The 19,233-nt window shown below is 44.6% G+C and overlaps 1 protein-coding gene across 1 annotated transcript in view; it reads left to right on the top strand.

The window, feature by feature from the left end:
- The window catches only part of LOC126253098 (probable sodium/potassium/calcium exchanger CG1090), a 538,377-nt gene that overhangs the window by 417,326 nt on the left and 101,818 nt on the right, over nucleotides 1–19,233 (top strand). Inside the window, exons 3-4 of the mRNA XM_049954205.1 lie at nucleotides 13,355–13,522; nucleotides 18,872–19,175. Of these exons, the coding sequence (XP_049810162.1) occupies nucleotides 13,355–13,522; nucleotides 18,872–19,175 (472 nt within the window). The remainder of the gene's footprint in view (nucleotides 1–13,354; nucleotides 13,523–18,871; nucleotides 19,176–19,233) is intronic.

Raw genomic sequence — 19,233 nt, 5'->3', positions numbered from 1 at the left:
ACAAAAACGATGTTTTCTAAATCCATGTTGACTGTGTGTCAATAGACAGTTTTCCCTGAAGTAATTCATAATGTTCGAACGCAATATATGTTCCAAAATCATGGTGCATATCGACGTTAATGATATGGGCCTGTAATTTAGTGGATTACTCGTACTATCTTTCTTGAATATTGGTGTGACCGGCGCAACCTTCCAGTCTTTGGGTACGGACCTTCTAAGTGCTGCTGGCGGGGCAGGCATCCTTCCTCACTACCGACGATGGAGTGTTTCTACTTTGCCTGTTGTAGAAGAACTGAATTTTGCTCACACTCCAGACTAACTCTCGCCCCTTCATCTGCACAACTTTCTGTGAACCAATAAAGCCGGCATGGGTGGCCGAGCGGTTCTAGGCGCTTCAGTCTGGAACCGCACGACCGCTACGGTCGCAGGTTCGAATCCTGCCTTGGGCATGGTTCAAAAATGGTTCAAATGGCTCTGAGCACTATGGGACTCAACTGCTGTGGTCATAAGTCCCCTAGAACTTAGAACTACTTAAACCTAACTAACCTAAGGACAGCACACAACACCCAGCCATCACGAGGCAGAGAAATTCCCTGACCCCGCCGGGAATCGAACCCGGGAACCCGGGCGTGGGAAGCGAGAACGCTACCGCACGACCCGCATTCTGCATTTTATGGAAACCAGCCTCAGCTCCTCTCTGCTAAACTATTACTGTTGACTAATATCGAGTGTCGTTTCAATATTTCCAGTAAGTGGTCTTGCTGTCCCGTGTGAAGAAGAGAGCCGCTACGATTCTCACGGAACTACACGGGGCCTTCGACCTCTCACTTCCAGGACGGGCTTTTCCGACTTGAAAAGAAACTTCTTTTGTCGAGTGTTCTGCCGCTCCGTAACCCGATTTTCGGAGAAATGTTGTCGGATCACACCCAGTGCGAAAGACCGCTCTGGGGCCAGTATGAGTTTAACAGCACGAGGTGCGCAAGGTGGCGAACAATACCGCAGGGTGAGCGGCTTAGCTGCCAGGTCGCACGGAACTGTTTGCTGCCTGCTGGTGGTTGCTCCTAAATATATAAGGGACTCAGCTTCACAGTTCACTAACGAGGTTGTCAGGCAGTGGCCCATCTGGGATACAGTATTCACAAAAGTTACAGAAAAGTTTGCGTCCAACTACCACAGAGTAAAGAAAGAGATGAAAGATATTACTTGACGACCTAATCTCAGCAGTCGCTGAAGGTTACTTGCTATAAACACGAGCATTCGTCAACTAACATCAATCAAACTCGAACCAAATAAATTAAAAATAAGACAAGAAAACATGAGAGTGTCATTCCAGCAATGGACTGCCACATGTAGTCGCTAATTCTATATTTTCATTTATTCTTGAACCTGTAAATCCTTGAGTCGTTAAAGACTCGAACTCCCATGTATAAAACCGCTTCAAACATCTGATTATTATACAAATGAGCTAATCTGTAAAATATTTATCGTTAAGCACATAAGCTGAGGAAATGATTGCCGGCCGGAGTGGCCGTGCGGTTCTAGGTGCTACAGTCTGGAACCGCGAGACCGCTACGGTCGCAGGTTCGAATCCTGCCTCGGGCATGGATATGTGTGATGTCCTTAGGTTAGTTAGGTTTAAGTAGCTCTAAGTTATAGGGGACTGATGACCCCAGCAGATGAGTCCCATAGTGCTCAGAGCCATTTGAACCATTTTTTTAAAGGAAATGATTGTAAAAGGTTTAAAAACACTTTTCCAGTGTGTTGGAAGTCGTTAGATGCTCTCATTATCAAACACTGGATGAAAGTAGACTGGGTTATTTGCGTGTCATGAATTTTGCTGCCTCAAGACGTATACAAGGATTCTAAATGTAAATTTTTAAATTCGGTCAATAATTGCATGAAATATTGAAATTTAAATGCAATGAATGTTTCTGTGAAGAACAAAAAAAATCTCGCGTAACTTTACGAACACTGAAGGAAAATCTTTGTTTATCTTAGTGCACCAAACCAATAACAAACCAGTAACGAGTACAAAACAAAGCTCCACCAGGAAAGCTAGGAAATCTGAAAGAGCTATCTGAAGACAGATTTGTAATACACTGAGGTGACAAAAGTCATGGCATACCTTCTAATAAGACGTCGGACCTCCTTTTGCGCCGGCCGGAGTGGCCGAGCGGTTCTAGGCGCTACAGTCTGGAACCGCGTGACCGCTACGGTGGCAGGTTCGAATCCTGCCTCGGGCATGAATGTGTGTGATGTCCTTAGGTTAGTTAGGTTTAAGTAGTTCTAAGTTCTAGGGGACTGATGACCTCAGATGTTAAGTCCCATAGTGCTCAGAGCCATTTTTGAACCTCCTTTTGCCTGGCCTAATGCAGCAACTCGACGTGGCATGTACTGAACAAGTCAATAGAAGTCCTCTGCAGAAATATTGAGTTATGCTGCCTCCATAGCCGTCCATAACTGCGGAAGTGTTGCCGGTGCATTTTATGTGCACGAACTGATCACTCGAGTATGTCCCCCAAATGTTCGATGGATACCGAAATCATTCACTCGAATTGTCCAGTGTGTTCTTCGAACCAATCGTGAACAGTTGTGGCCTGGTGACATGGAACATTGTCACCCATAAAAATTCCATCGTTTTTTGGGAACATGAAGTCCGTGAAAGGCTGAAAATGGTCTCCAAATACCTGAACATAACCATGTAAACACAGGCATTATGGAACCACCACAGTGACTGGTCGACAACGTCTTCGTGAGATCTGCACTACACCCGAACCTTACCAGCAGCTCTTACCAACTGAAATCGGGACTCACCTGACCAGGCTACGGTTTTCCAATCGTCTAGGGTCCAACCAATATGGTCAAGAGCCCAAGAGAACCGCTGCAGGCAAAATCCTGTTGTTAGCAACGACACTCGTGTCGGTCGTGTGCTGCCATCGTCCATTAACGCCATATTTCGTCGCAGTGTCCTAACGGATACGTTCGTCGTACGTCCCACATTAATTTCTGCTGTTATTTTACGCAGGGTTGCTTGTCTGTTAGCACTGACAACTCTACGCAAGCGCCTCTGCTCTCGGTCGCTAAGTAAAGGCCGTCGGTCACTGCGTTGTCCGTGGTGAGAGGTAATGCCCGAAATTTTGTGTTCTCGGCACAGTCTTGACGCTATGAATCTAGGAATATTGAATTCCGTCATGACTTCCGAAATGGACTGTCCCATGCGTTTAGCTCCAACTACCATTCCTCGTTCAAAGCCTGTTAATTCCCGCCGTGCGGCCATAATCGCATCAGAAACCTTTTCACATGAATCCCCGAATACGAATGACAGCTCCGCCAGTGCACTGCCCTTTTATACCTTGTGTACGCGACACTATCGCCATCTGTGTACGTGCATATCGCTACACCCTCTGACTTTTGCCACCTCACTGTAAACCTGAAAACGGTAATGGTCTTGTTTAAATAAACTTTTTAAGTCATAGTTGTGACTAGAATGAAATTTTCACTCTACAGCGGAGTGTGCGCTGATATGAAACTTCTTGGCAGATTAAAATTGTGTGCCGGACCGAGACTCGAACTCGGGACCTTTGCCTTTCGCGGGCAAGTGCTCTACCAACTGAGCTACCCAAGCACGACTCACACCCCGTCCTCACAGCTTTAATTCCGCCAGTACCTCACCTCCTACCTTCCAAACTTCACAGAAGCTCTCCTACGAACCAACAGAACTAGCACTCCTGAAAGAAAGGATATTGCGAACCAGGAGAGCTTCTGTGAAGTTTGGAAGGTAGGAGGTGAAGTACTGGCGGAATTAAAGCTGTGAGGACGGGGCGTGAGTCGTGCTTGGGTAGCTCAGTTGGTAGAACACTTGCCCGCGAAAGGCAAAGGTCCCGAGTTCGAGTCTCAGTCCGGCACACAGTTTCAATCTGCCAGGAAGTTTCACACTTGTGACTAGTTGCACTGCAAATTATAAACCTTATAACTGTGCTACAGCCGCGCTTTTCAATAAGTCAGCTAGCCACAAAACAGTGTTGCAATATGTGGTTTGATACTTGTAGTGGCAACTCGACGTGTACTCTCCAGATGAATTAACAATCATACAGTCCTCGTGCGTGTGTGCGTCTGTGTGTCTAGGCCAACCTACTTCCGTACCGTGATTTTGGAAACTGTCCCGAACTGATAGAATGTTTCATCATTTTTGGCTTGCACTCTAGTCAGCATTATTTCCTCTTGCGCTGTTTCAGATGTTATCCTTATCTCGCCATTACAAAGCGAATCAGTAACTGAGGCTCTTGATGGAATATTCTCAGAGGAAGTATCGTATGAGGAAATAATGGTGTCTTGGGTATACACCAAAAAATTATGGAATTTTCAGTCCTCCAGGAAAACTTCAACAATCGCAATGAGGAAGAAGTTGCTTACTCTAAACAAAAAAGTTTTTTTATCGGTTTCCTGCTTTGAGAAGGGCATGGTCAGTGTTTTCTGCAAATCAGTGGGGATGGTGCTTATTGACTATCTGGCAAACAATCAGAGACGAACCTACTCGGCGAAAATGTGTGTCTGTTTTGCGCGGGAAGTGAAGGCACTACAGAACAATAACAAAAGTTTGTAGGAAATAATTCGACTGTCAAGACAAAGAACCAGAGCTAGCCAATCAGCTGTACAGATACACATAAAGAGAACTTTAAGGAACACTAGAGGTGATTTTCATCTAATGTGAGACTTCAACAAACACTTCACTGCTTCTGAGGCATTTCATTGTGTCCGTAGAGCTTGCACAAGAGTTTTCTTCTGTAGGTAAGCGACGAGTGCCAGAGACAAATACAGCCAATTGCCCCCTAAGTCAGTTCAACACGACCGCCGGCTTATGTCGGCACCAACGACGCCTGTCTCTAGGATTCTGAGACCATCCTCAGTTCGTACGGGCGGGTGGCGGGAGTCGTGAAGGCTGGTAGCCCCAGTCGTGCGGTGCAAGCAGAGTTCACCAATTTGCTGTATCGCACCCAGAGTTGATCGTGGTCCTTTGATTTAGAGCGGAGGGGAGTGTCTCAACCAGAGGCTCTGTCAGTTCTGTGACGGTGTTGACTGCAGATTCCTGGACCTCCGTTATCGGCTGGGGATTTGTAGGATTCTCCTTGATAGGTCAAGGGTGCAGTACACACAGGAAGCGGCTACTCGGGTAGAGTAGATGAATTTTAGAGAATGAATCCTTAAACGTAATCCACGTTCGTATATAACAAATTTCCTTGAGACAGAGAAAGCTTCTGTCCCCAAACCATCACGGGTTTAGAAACTATTTCTCATGCGAAACTTAGATAACAAACAATGGATGAAAGCAACAGGCTGATCCCATATTCCTAATTTCCGGAAAACATTTGGCACGATTTCCCACTGCAGACTGTTAACGAAGGTCCGTGTATGCGGACTAGATTCCCAGATATGTGAGTGACTCGAAGGCTACTTAAGTAACAGAACCCAGTACATATCCGAGATGACGTGCGTTCATCAGAGATAAAGATATCCGCAGGAGTGTCCAAGGGAAGTATGATAGGACTGCTCCTATTTCTATGTACATAAATGAACTGGCAGATAGCGTGAACAGCAGTCTGCAGCCGTTTGCTGATGATGCTGTGGTGCACAGGAAAGTGTCGAAGATAAGTGACCGCAGGAGGATACAAGATGGATTTGACAAAATTTCTAGTTAGTGTGATGAAAGGAAGCTAGCTTTAAATGTAGAAAAATATACTTTAATGCAGATTGGTAGGAAAAACAATCCTGTAGTGTTCGAATACAGTATTAGTGGTGTGCTGCTTGACACTGTCGCATTAATTAAATATCAATGTGTAGCGCTGCAAACTGATACGAAACGGAATGAGTACGTAAAGGTAGTAGTGTGGAAGGCAATTGCTGGACTTCGGTTTATTGGGAAAAGTTCAGGGAAGTGTAACTCATTTGTGTGTAGAACACCAGTGCGACGCATTATTGAGAACTTGTCGAGTCATCCCATGTAGGCTTTCACGGCCGGTGTCTTCATCAGTAAACACTTCCGGGCTAAACTGCCGTGGTCTATCTGTAGAACTTCTTCTCCCTGACGTTTCGTTCTCAACTACTTGTCGAGTGTTTGTGATCCCCAGCAGCTCGGAGGCATAGAAGCAATTCAGATTGATACACTACTGGCCATTAAAATTGCTACACCACAAAGATGACGTGCTACAGATGCGAAATTTAACCGACGGGAAGAAGATGCTGTGATATGCAAATGATTAGCTTTTCAGAGCATTCACACAAGGTTGGCGCCGCTGGCGACACCTACAACGTGCTGACATGAGGAAAGTTTCCAACCGATTTCTCATACACAAACAGCAGTTGACCGACGTTGCCTGGTGAAACGTTGTTGTGATACCTCGTGTAAGGAGGAGAAATGCGTACCATCACTTTTCCAACTTTGATACAGGTCGGATTGTAGCCTATCGCGATTGCGGTTTATCTTATCGCGACATTGCTGCTGCCGTTGGTCGAGATCCAATGACTGTTAGCAGAATATGGAATCGGTGGGTTCAGGAAGGTAATACGGAACGCCGTGCTGGATCCCAACGGCCCTCGTATCACTAGCTGTCGAGATGACGGCATCTTATCCGCATCGCTGTAACGGATCGTGCAGCCACGTCTCGATCCCTGAGTCAACACATGGGGACGTTTGCAAGACAACAACCATCTGCACGAACAGTTCGACGACGTTTGCAGCAGCATGGACTATCAGCTCGGAGACCATGGCTGCGGTTACCCTTGACGCTGCATCACAGACAGGTGCACCTCTGATGATGCACTCAACGACGAACCTGGGCGCACGAATGGCAAAATTTAATTTTTCGGATGAATCCAGGTTCTGTTTACAGCATCACGATGGTAACATCCGTCTTTGGCGACATCGCGGTGAACGCACATTGGAAGCGTGTATTCGTCATCGCCATACGAGCGTATCACCCGGCTGATGGTATGGGGTGCCATTGGTTACACGTGTCGGTCACCTCTTGTTCACATTGACGGCACTTTGAATAGTGGACGTTACATTTCAGATGTGTTACGACCCGTGGCTCTACCCTTCATTCGATCCCTGCGAAACCCTACATTTCAGCAGGATAATGCACGACCGCATGTTGCAAGTCCTGTACAGGCCTTTCTGGATACAGAAAATGTTCGACTGCTGCCCTGGCCAGCACATTCTCCAGATGTCTCACCAATTGAAAACGTCTGGTCAATGGTGGCCGAGCAATTGGCTCGTCACAATACGCCAGTCAGTACTCTTGATGAACTGTGGTATCGTCTTGAAGCTACATGGGCAGCTGTACCTGTACACGCCATCCAAGCTCTGTTTGGCTCAATGCCCAGGCGTATCAAGGCCGTTATTACGGCCAGAGGTGGTTGTTCTGGGTACTGATTTCTCAGGATCTATGCGCCCAAATTGCGTGAAAATGTAACAACATGACAGTTCTAGTATAATATATTTGGGCAATGAATACCCGTTAATCATCTGCATTTCTCCTCAGTGTAGCAATTTTAATGGCCAGCAGTGTAGATTTGTTTCCCGTAAGTTCGAACAACACGTGAGTGTAACGGAGATGGTTCGTGAAATTGGAGGGATGATTACGTATTTTTCGTGAAACACTGTTGCAAAAATTTAGAGAACAGGCATTTGCAGCTGACTGCAGAACACTTCTACTGCCGTCAACGTACATTTCACGTACGGACTGCGAAGACATGAAAAGAAAATTAGGGCTCGTGCGGAGGCACATAGATTGCCGTTTTTTTCTCGCTCATGCACCATACGGTGGTTACTGTTGTTACCTGGAGTCATGGCGTGGGGAGCCATCACATCTGACTTCACGTCACGGCTGGTAACGACGTGCAGAACTCTGATGCCACAACAGCACATCACAGACATTCTGTGTCTTTATGTGTTACCTCACATGCGACAGTATCGTGCTGCCAGTTTTCAACAGGGCAGTGCGCATCTACAAATAGCAGGCGTCCTTAGAAATCGTCTGCTTGTTGATGAGGTACTCCACGACCAACAACGTCCCCACAGCAGTCCCCAACAGAACAGTGTGGGACCAGCTCTGACTTCAACTCCACCTCACTATCACTATCGAGTATGTGTTGTAATAGCTGTGGGTCATCTTGCCTCAGGAAAGGATGATAATAAATATAAAATTCAAATAAATAAAAGTAAAAAAAACGCTCTGATTATAGATTCGAACCTACAGCGTCGGGATTACAAGGCAGAAACGTTAGACATACTGCTGCAAACTGCTGGGTTCAGAAGTTCGTTAACTGAGTTCGGAAATCTTCAAATTAGATTCTTCGAGTGTTATTGAGATGTGCATTTTACTCCTTTGGGAAACTGATGTCTGCGACCTGATCTTTGAATCCTATGAAGAAAGTCGAACAGGGCCAAACTGTAAGGTCTTCTTGTTCAAGTGAACACTAAATAAAATCCAGCAACAATGACCGTTAGAGACCTTTTCTTAATATAATGAACATTTTTTTGTTTTCTTATCTTAATCGTAGTGATGGAAAGATGTTAATGGTTTGTAATTATGTTTTGTAAAAGGTAACTAGATTAACTAGCTGTGGTCCACAACAGAACATTTTTATAAAAATAAAACAATTGCGATGTGTTCTATTTACATTTTTCTGCAGCTGGTATACGTAATGTTTCAGTATCATAGAACTACAGATGCTGCACTTACTTGCTGTTACCTTACAAGTAATAAATGTAAGGTATTTAATTCGTTTCACCATGCAGAGCCTTAACGTAGTTAAATCAGTCACTACATAATTGGTATGTAGATGTAGAATAAAATTCCTGAGTACTACAGTAATGCTACGAAATCATCTCTAGCTGGTAGGATAGATAGAAACAGCTTTCTCTTTTTGAAGTGCTGTTGAAGTAAGTACCATTACATGTTTCTAGAAGGACATGTCCTGATCACTCTTTATCAAAGTCTACAGAAATAGTCCCATAAGCCACTGTACGGGGCATGGCGGAGTGCATATCATATCAACATTATCAGTTTTCAGTCCTAATCCCTTCGCGTATTCAGCGGAGGAACAGACTGTCTATATGCCTTTGTAGGCACCCTAACCTCTCTCATCTTTTTCTCGTGATCCCTACGCGGGATGTGTATTCTTCTTCTTCTTGTTCTTCCGTCTTCTGGACCTATTTGCGTCTAGAGTAAATCGAAGTTCAAGTGTGAGAAAGTTTTCTAAATGTTTGTGTAGCGTGGGACGTGCGTACCAGCCTGGTATTTACGTATCTGGATGTGGCAAACCGTTTAAAGCTCAAGTCCAGGCTGGTCGGCTCGCCAGCCATCGTCGTTCATCCGTGAGACGGGTTCTATCCGGGGCAGGCTCGTCTCTCCGTATCCCAGAAGCGGCGCTTTTAAACGTGTTCGGACATCCCGGCGGATACGCAAGACATACATTGGTGGCAGCATAACCGTCGCACAGTCACCTTCAAACACAGCTTCTCTAAATTTACCCAACAGGCTCTCGCGACAACCATGTCGCCTCTCTTCCAGGGACTCTAATATAAGTTTCCTGAGCTTTTCTGTTACACTTTCGTATGGGCTATACCAGCCTGTTACGATGCCAGCGGCACGTCTTTGAGTTTGTTCAATGTTTGTTTTCATACCTACGTGATACCAAAGCAGTGTGCGATTTGCAGGGGGGATGGGGGGGATTTCCCCCCCCCCCCTCTGCATCAGACCATCCCCTCCTCTGGTTTTAGTTTATGTATGCCAACCTGGGATGTTTATTTCCCACGCACTGGAGTAAAACTTTACATATAATGTAAATTTGTGGAGCCGAACACTGAAAGTTTTAATAAGTCTTAATATTAACACTATTAATATGTTTCAGTTTTCTATCATCAGAATAAGTACAACTGTTCACAAATGTGCTTCTACGTTTTGAATTCCCCTCGTACATATGTACCCGCATGTAGATGATTTTGTAAATAAGCTTTACCTATAATGTGCTTTTAAAGATATAACAAGGGATGGCTTTTCTGACAATGCATACGTGTCAATAGTGAGTTTCGGCATTAACATCTGTTTATAAATAGCTGTTTAACCATGCGTAACACCACGGTTCAAGCTAGTAACATATATAATTCTACTAACCCCCTAAGACATCCCCCCCCCCCCCCCCCCCACTGGTAGAAGCACAAATCGCACCCGGCTTCAAAGACTGGAATAACACTCTAGAATAGGTCATACTAGGGTCTAGCATATGATTCCCTTTACAGATGCATTGCATTTTCTCAGAATCCTTCCTACTAATCCAAAGGCTCATTCGAGCATTGCCAGAGGGCTACTATGAACCGCCAGAAAACACGTGCTACTGCTCATGCGCAGTTACAATGATACGGATCCAGTGCTCGGTGTTTGCTCGGCTCAAATGCTTTCCGTCGCATTTCTGTTTGGAATTTAGTGCATACCGGGACGTCATATGACCATGAGCAGCAATGCGGCATATTGTTCAGGGGGGACGTACGGAGCTGTTATACTTAGGGCAACTGGTAACTGTTTCATCACATCCTATCCAGATAAAGGATGCAATAAGGAAGCATTTCTTGGCGCAATATTCATTTTAAAACTAAAATTTACAGCTCAAAATACCCCAGTATTTTGCTGTGTGGTGACTTCAACACAAAACTGTTTTTTTCGTACTCTGCAATCCAGTTATGCATCATTTCCAGTCAGTCAAAGAATACATTTCTTGCGAAAAATAAACAGTTGCTCATATACACCAGAACTAAGGACAATAAGTTATTTCATCACGATTTCAAACTGTATAAACAATTAACAAGGTTATCTATGAAGCCAAGAAACTGTACAACTCGCAGTTTGTATTCTGCTCTAGGAATATATACAAAGCGACATGGGCAATTACTACGTTCAACTACGTTGTTCTGCCAGGCTACAATTTACCAAAGAATGGCATCTGAAAATCTAAGACGAGAGCAAACACAAATTAAAAATTAACGTCAAACGTAGAGGAGGTACGAGACTAATGTTGAACCATGTCTTCTGAACGCAAAACATGGTGTTTCACGGAAGGCTCATTTGTTTTAAAAGGACCATATTTGAAGCAAAACATTGTAGTCAGTACTACTGATCAAATTAGCCTGTTCATTGTTATTCCTCTTCAAGTGAATATTTGCGTGTGTTCGTACACACATGGCATTAAGAGAGCTTACAGTATGTCATTAAATAAACGGGACAGCGGAAAATACTCCAAGCGCAGCGTAATTTCGTAAACCTTACTAAAATGCATAATTCAGCTCAAAGAGAGCATTCTTATGTCCAGATTCACACTGAAGTACCTGGTGTCAAACTTTTCACTGTGGTATTCGCGGTGGCAATTATCTTAGAGTATCGGTAACATATTATCTCATGTTTCGCGTAATGCCGTACGCACAAGAAAATGAAAATGTACACTAGAAATTGAGCAAACAGTTGAAACTAGTCAATAGTATGAAATGAAACACTTGGTTTCAAGTAAATTGCATGCCTCTGCCGAAAAGAACAGTTTAGTTTGACTGTTTAATAACTCGAATTTCTATAGAAAACAACAAAAATAACTTCTTGTTCTGCAACACGATTAATGCGTGATCTGCTAATAACGTGGAAATAAATGAAATCAGTAAAATGAATCTGGTAACATATTAGTTTAGTCTTCTGTGATTATGTGAACATATTTTAATTCACTACCGGCCGCTGTGGCCGAGTGGTTCTAGGCGGGCGCTTCAGTCCGGAACCGCGCTGCTGCTACGGTCGCGGGTTCGAATCCTGCCTCGGACGTAGATGTGTGTGATGTCCTTAGGTAAGTTAGGTTTAAGTAGTTCTAAGTCTAGGGGACTGATGACCTCAGATGTTAAGTCCCATAGTGCTTAGTGCCATTTGAACCATTTAATTCACTTGATAGCTCCAGTTACCCAAATCCGCTATTTTTTTTTTTATTTGGCGGGATAGAAAAACAGCAAAATCACGAAACGTAAACACGGGTCACGTGGAGATTACCCCCTCTCCCCCCTCGCATACGCGAATGTGGCAGTTTTGGAGTCCCAGAAAAATTTTTCCGGGGCATGTCGTTGCGACTTAGTGATTAAAACACGTCGTGTTTTCACAGTATTGAATAGCACATGCACATAAAATGAAGCTCTTTTGGTTTCATAATATTTTAACAGTTGCAATTTGATATATTTGAGACTTAAATCTAATTCGGAAAAGGAACTGGCTAAATTAAGAATTTATGTATTAAGGATATAGGAAAAACGAAATGGAGGAAAGAATTTAGATTTATAGAATGCCACCGCAGATTCTTTCCAAGAGGAAGTACTTCAGAAGTATAAGAAACCTCTCGCTCTTGGACGGCTACCGACCTATCTACTACTACTCGCAGACGATGACGAGGGCCTCAGCAGTACTTTGAGCGTCTCGTCCTCAGACTGTGTGAAAATACGTCTAGGTTGGGTTCTACATTTCGTTTACTTTACACGGCAGCAAGTGCTCTCTTCTATTTCAGCATTTGTCTAATATTACTCTCAATGTACACTTGTTTTTGTAACATTCCGGTGAAGATACCTAATAGCTTTTAGTTATGATCCTATGTATAGTTTTTATAGTGTACGTGTTTTTACGATCTGTACCGTGTGTGTATGATATGTTGTCTCGTATAATGAAGTAGTCAATACTGCTCCATGCCTAGTGATACAGGATCCATCTGCGTTAATAGCTAGCAATTCTGGTGTATCACCAAGCCTATATCAGTGCTTTCGCTTTAGTCCTTATTCGATGTTAGTACACCTTCGCCTGCGCCGCTGTCTCCTGATCTGCTACCACAACTACTTGTCTCTCTCTCTCAACAGTCGTGTCTGTGGAGTCAGTCGTCTCCTGTGCTCGCTGCTACCCGCGCTCTCGTCGCTGGAAGATGTAGCGCCCTAAATATTCCCCTACATATTCTGTCTGCACAGTCGTTGACACCGTTCCACAGAGTCTGCTGTGTAAGCCATAGTGTTAGTCGCCTCAGCTGCACCCAAGACTCACAGTATAGAAGTACGTGTTCGAGGGCGCCTCTCTCTCCACAGGCACAGTCAGCCCTCTGACCGAGGTTTCCACGCAGCAAACGCGTGGGGAATGTCTCGTGTCCGATCAAGAAATGAACAGTGACCTAGCTGTCAATGACACATTTCGTACTCAGTCGCTCCCTGATACTGAGAAAGATGTCCGGAACCTGAGTAGACCACAAAACTTGAGCCTGGAGTGTGGCTAATCTGGTGGTGGTTGTCGTGTTGCAGACGGCGGCGGCGGCGGCGGCGGCGATGACGCGGACCCGAACGCGGAGGCGGCGGTGGCGGCCGCAGTGGTGCGCCGCGCTGGTGTCGCTGTTGGTGCTGGTGGCGGCTCACACCAGCTCGCGCGGCGCGCACGCCACCACCACGCCGGCGCAGGCCCACGCCGACGAGGTGAGACGCTCTTCTCTATACCTGTCGGTTCGCTGCACCACTCAACCCTGCTAAACAAACACATTGCCTGACAAAAAAAGTGAAGCATCCAGAAGACAAGGTGGGACGCGAAAGTCCACACCATTCGCGAATATGTAAATGTTCAGAATTGCAAACCTCAGTGACTGGTAGAAGGTTAATCAGAGTGCATTAGTGTTCTTCGTGTTCACTTTTGTTACCAAGCGTGGTACAGTGTATAAGGGGGTTAAGGCCTCCAGATGTTCAGTGGGCTGGTAGAAGGTTAATCAGAGTGCATTAGTGTTCTTCGTGTTCACTTCTGTTACCAAGCGTGGTACAGTGTATAACGGGGGTGAATGGCTCCAGATGTTCAGTGACTGGTAGAAGGTTAAACAGAGTGCATTAGTGTTCTTCGTGTTCACTTTTGTTACCAAGCGTGGTACAGTGTATAAGGGGGGTGAACGGCTCCAGATGTTGAGTGATCAGTGTCAAGGGCACATAGATGTCATATACATGTGTGAAACAGAGTTATCGGAACCTGACAGAGTTTGAAAGGGACTTCATTGCGAGTCTCCATTTGCCAGCCTGGCAAATCGTGCAATTTCCGGAATTCTGGGGCATTCGGATGTGACAGTGGTTCGATGTTGTACTGCATGGGAGTGTGAGGGCAGGCATACCCATCATCGAGACTTTGGTCAACCACATATTGTGCACCAAACACATCATAACCCCTTTACATTTACGCCTCCCATCTGAGAACAAGTATTGGGCTGCCTGCAACATACTGTGTCACCCTACATCATGGGTAGGGACTAGCAGCAGCCACACTACACAATTACCTTCCCAGATGTGCCCCTAACACCTGCATTTGAAGTGGTGCTATAACTGGAAAGCATTGACTTCTGATGAATGAAGTCACCATGTGTTCAGTGATAAACAATGGTTTTTTATTGCCCCAGATGACTGTCATTAGCGAGCATGGCATTGACCCTCTGAGACAGCCCACTCTTTCAATGCTCTGGATAGATACTGTGGCGTGACTCCTGGCATCAGGGTGTGGGGACCCATCGGCTATGACTTGAGCTCACATCTGATAGTGACTAATGGAACTCTGATGGCACAACACTATGTCCTGGACATCCTGCATCCTCGTGTGTTAGCTCTCGTGCGAGAGTATCGTTGTACCATTTTCTAACAGGACAATGCTCGTCCATATATGGCACGTGTCTCTATTGACTGTCTGCATGATGTTGGGGTACTCGTGTAGCCAGCAAGATCTCCATATTTGCCCCCAAAAAACACGTGTGGAACCAGCTCGGACATCAACTCTGCCGCAGTGCCAGTATCTGTAATATACAGCCAAGTTACAACAGTTGTGGACCATTTCGCCTCAGGAGAGGATACTACGGCTTTATGCGATTCTTCTCAACCAAATAAGTGGATGCATCCAGGCCAGAGGAGGTACAACGTCATACTCATAAGTAGGCTCATACTGCCGATTTCTTTGTAAATTTGACACTATCTCGTAATCACTCAAGTAAGATCGGATCGCTTTCAACCCGTAAAGTTTCATTTCGTTTACTCTTTCCCTTTTGTCTGACAGTGTATCTTATTTCGTAATTTCTGGTCTATTGCGGGAACTACCTGCAGTTCGGAGGAGATATTTTCGTGAGGTGTTTAAGTATATCTGATGTGTGTGTCTCAGTTTTACTGCCATACAAGCATACTACAAAGTACTTAGTATGTGTGTAATGGGTGTACTACGTCAAGATGATGATGTTTATACATTCGTTTCACAAGCTGTAACCTCCGCCACGTTGTGTGACGTGTTAAGGGTAGTATTTAAAAAAGAAACGTAATTATTGGTAATTTAAGTACTCAGTATTATATCTTCTGGAATATTAATAATAATTTTTTCTTGTTTATGTATTTACACCGTGTTCCATTACAATATTTGTAACATTATATGTATGCATTTGTGTGTGTGTGTGTGTGTGTGTGTGTGTGTGTGTGTGTGTGTGTGTGAGTGTGTGTGAGTGGGTGGGTGGAATGGTGTGTAATGTTTGTGTTTTATGATGATGATGATGATGATGACGATGATGATGTTGAGAGAAGAGAGAGCGTGAAATTCTGTGCCAGCACATACCCTGCTCCTCGTGGTGGCGCCAAGCTTAACGTCCCCATCTGACGGACGGACCACCACCAACAGTGTTGTATGTCCCTACTTCATGAGACACTGCAAAGAGGTTTGCATTTTAGCCAAGGACGTTGGCGCAAAGACTGTTGATCAGGTATTTTACGTCACCACCTCTCCTCCTCTTGCCGATCAAATATGGGCAGCGAAAATTTTTTCCACCACCAGAATTCGAACTGGCTTACCCCCGGGTCGATCACCCCCTCACAAGCATGCTGTAGTGAATTAATAGTAGTAATTACCATTTAAAAATAATTTAATTTCGTAACTTAAACATCGTTGAATCCTTTTGGTTCTACCTCTCATAAAATTATACTTTATATCTCGGAGGGGTAATTTACCCTCAGGTCATCCCACTCGGCTAGTCGCGCGGTCTAACGCGCTGTTTCCCGAGCGGGAAGGCGTGCCGGTCCCCGGTACGACTCCGTCCGGCGGATTAGTGTCGAGGTCCGGTGTGCCGGCCAGCCTGTGGATGGTTTTTAAGGCGGTTTTCCAAGTGCCTCGGCGAATGCGGGCTGGTTTCCCTTATTCCGCTTCAGTTACAGTATGTGGGCGATTGCTGCACAAACACTGTCTCCACGTACGCGTACACCATAATTACTCTACCATGCAAACATTTGGGGTTACACTCGTCTGGTATGAGACGTTCCCGGCGGGGGAGGGGGAGTGTCCACTGGGAGCCGAACCACACAGTTCAGTGTGAGGCGGCGGTGGGGTGGGTGGACTGCTGTGGCCTGCTGTGTGGTTGTGAACCACTGAGGGCTACGACGGGACGAATCCTCTCCGTCGTTTCTAGGTCCCCGGTTCAATACACAATATACACACGCACCCTCAGACTGGGACTCACTGCCCTAGACTATCGACGTATTGCTCGGTGTATCGCGATGTGTGGTTTAAATCGAAAGGTCCCAGAATAATATTGAGCAGATCAAAAACTTTGTTTGTACATTCCGTGAGCTAAGAAATATTGTGCCGTCAGTGAGCAGCATTGACAATATGCTTGCGAGGCTCATATGTAGTTCGTTGAAGTATAGTCTCTGTTGTTCTTTATGTTCGCTACCATGTTATCTTATTGAAATGAGTTCAGAACAAGAAGAGAGATCATTCATATCAGATTGCATCGAAATGTGGAAACTGCCGCCATTGTAGGTTCTTAGAGCGGTTGAAAGAAAAACAAAATTAAGACAGATACATGTTGCTCATTAAATAGAAAGATGGTTCAAATGGCTCTGAGCACTATGGGACTTAACATCTGACGTCATCAGTCCCATAGAACTTAGAACTACTTAAACCTAACTAACCTAAGGACATCACACACATCCATGCCCCAGGCAGGGTTCGAACCTGCGACCGTAGCGGTCATGCGGTTCCAGACTGAAGCGCCTAGAACCGCACGGCCACACAGGCCGGCTAAATAGAAAGAGAAATACCCTACAGCAACTAGGAAAGATCTTTTTTAAAAAATTCATCGTTTAAGAACAAATTGCACAATGTTAAACGAATAAGAGAGAAGGGAAATGACGCAGACACTGACGAAATACGTAGAGAACCAAACACTTCGATGTTTCGAGGAGATGAGTTTTCTTGTAGATGACGGCGCTCAGTGGGCAGAATGGTATCGTGTAAAATCATTTACCTTTGGAAAAAATTACACACTGCCTTAGAGATGAAGTGATTGTGACTTACATTTTTTTTTATTTTTCCGGCAACCGCTTGCGGCATATGTCTTTTGTCTGAAGAACAAACTGGTCGAAACTGGTGAAGTCTTTTTGAAATGCTCATGTGGCTGTGTGGAAAAAAATATTTAAAAATTATTTATGCCGTCAGCCTCAGCTGTCAATACACGACTTCTTGAGTGAATTTTTGACGCTCCTTATACCAAATTTTCATCCGCCTTTTCTTCTTCCACTTACAACAAAGCAGAGCATTTAGCACAGTAACAAGGTCTTGATCTTCCAACATTTCGAACCAGACTGATTATTACTCAATATCATAACAAAATTTTACTGAATAGGCTAGAAAGAACTTCAGTAAAATGGTAAACTGTAGCATTCAATAATTCTTACCATTCGAGACCCAACTAACGGCCCGTAGACGACGAGGTCATTAGAAATGCAGTGCTATTTTCAATAGTAGTAGTTTTATTATAGATAACTTTTACAAAGATATGAGACATAACTTGGTATTACAGTTGAAGAACAACAAAAATAACGTGTTTCATATAGTATATATAGTTATTTACATACTCAAATGTCTTGTCTAACGAGGATGGAACAGGTAGTCGGCTGTGGCCTTATTAGTGGGAACCATCTCGTCATTTGCGTGAAATAATTTCGGGAAACCACGGAAAACTTAATACAGGATAGCCCGATAAAGCCTCCACATTCTAGAATACGTGACCAATCTTTTTAAAACAGCGCCACTTCTTTCAGTTTATCCCTAGTGTCCAACACTTTTTTACAAAGAAGCATTAATAACACAAAAGGCTAGTGCTACTCTGTTCGTTTCCCAGTTCCAGTCATTGTACACAGTACTCACTATTGATTATACACACATTGTTTCACAAAGTGACGCAACACACACTATCGTCTGACGTCAGAACCATAGCAACGATGTTTGGTTCTCATTTTATGCATCACATCTTCCCATTTGCTAGCTTGAAAAACTCTGTAATAAGTAAGATATTGAGCTCAGCGAGAGGATAAAGTGTTTGTATTAAACATTGCATAGTTTTAGGGTAAGGTTTTCCCGAAAAGGAAAAAAAGAAAAGAAATACAGAAGGGAAGAAAAATAAGACGGGAAAAAATACTGTGAAAGTGTTAAGCAAAATAATACATTTTTTATTGTTGCTGTTATTTATTTGTGTCATTTTTTGCCAAACTCCTACTCGGTTTTATTTAAGTAATCTTCACTATATAGAATATCTTGCTTAACATGTTCTTTTTATGTCTTTTTTAGATAAGTTAGTTTTTTGTGCAGTAATTACGAAAATTATTTTTGATCTGTACAATTCATTGGTAAATGTACTCATACGATGTAGTTAAAATCCTTAGTGATTTGGACAGATCTTTACAATGAACTCGTTTTGGTTATTATTCTTACGACCCTTTTCTGATGTTTGAGATCTATGTTCATTGCCTAGGTTTACTGTGTTGCAGCTCACGACGCAACCGGCGCCGCCACTGACGCACTCGGACGCGGCGACAAAGGCGACGGCGCCTGCGCCCACGACGACGGGCAAGGCGACCGTGCCGGCGACGACGACGGTGGCGCCGCGGCGCGCGCGCGCGCGGAACTGCACGCCGCCGGCCATCCAGCAGTTCCCGCGGCCGCTGATGGGGCCCGCCGCGCGCAAGGACGGCGGCCTCATCCTGCACATCATCGTCGCCGTCTACACCTTCCTGGGGCTCGCCATTGTCTGCGACGACTACTTCGTCTCCTCGCTAGACCGCATCTGCGAGGGTAACACTTCGTACTCGCGACTAACTTAGCCTTTTATCGTTGCACGTGCTCTTGGAAA

The sequence above is a fragment of the Schistocerca nitens genome, chromosome 4 (genome assembly GCF_023898315.1).
Source record: "Schistocerca nitens isolate TAMUIC-IGC-003100 chromosome 4, iqSchNite1.1, whole genome shotgun sequence".
Classification (NCBI taxonomy): Eukaryota; Metazoa; Arthropoda; class Insecta; order Orthoptera; family Acrididae; genus Schistocerca; species Schistocerca nitens.
This window is presented reverse-complemented; position numbering and strand designations above follow the sequence as displayed.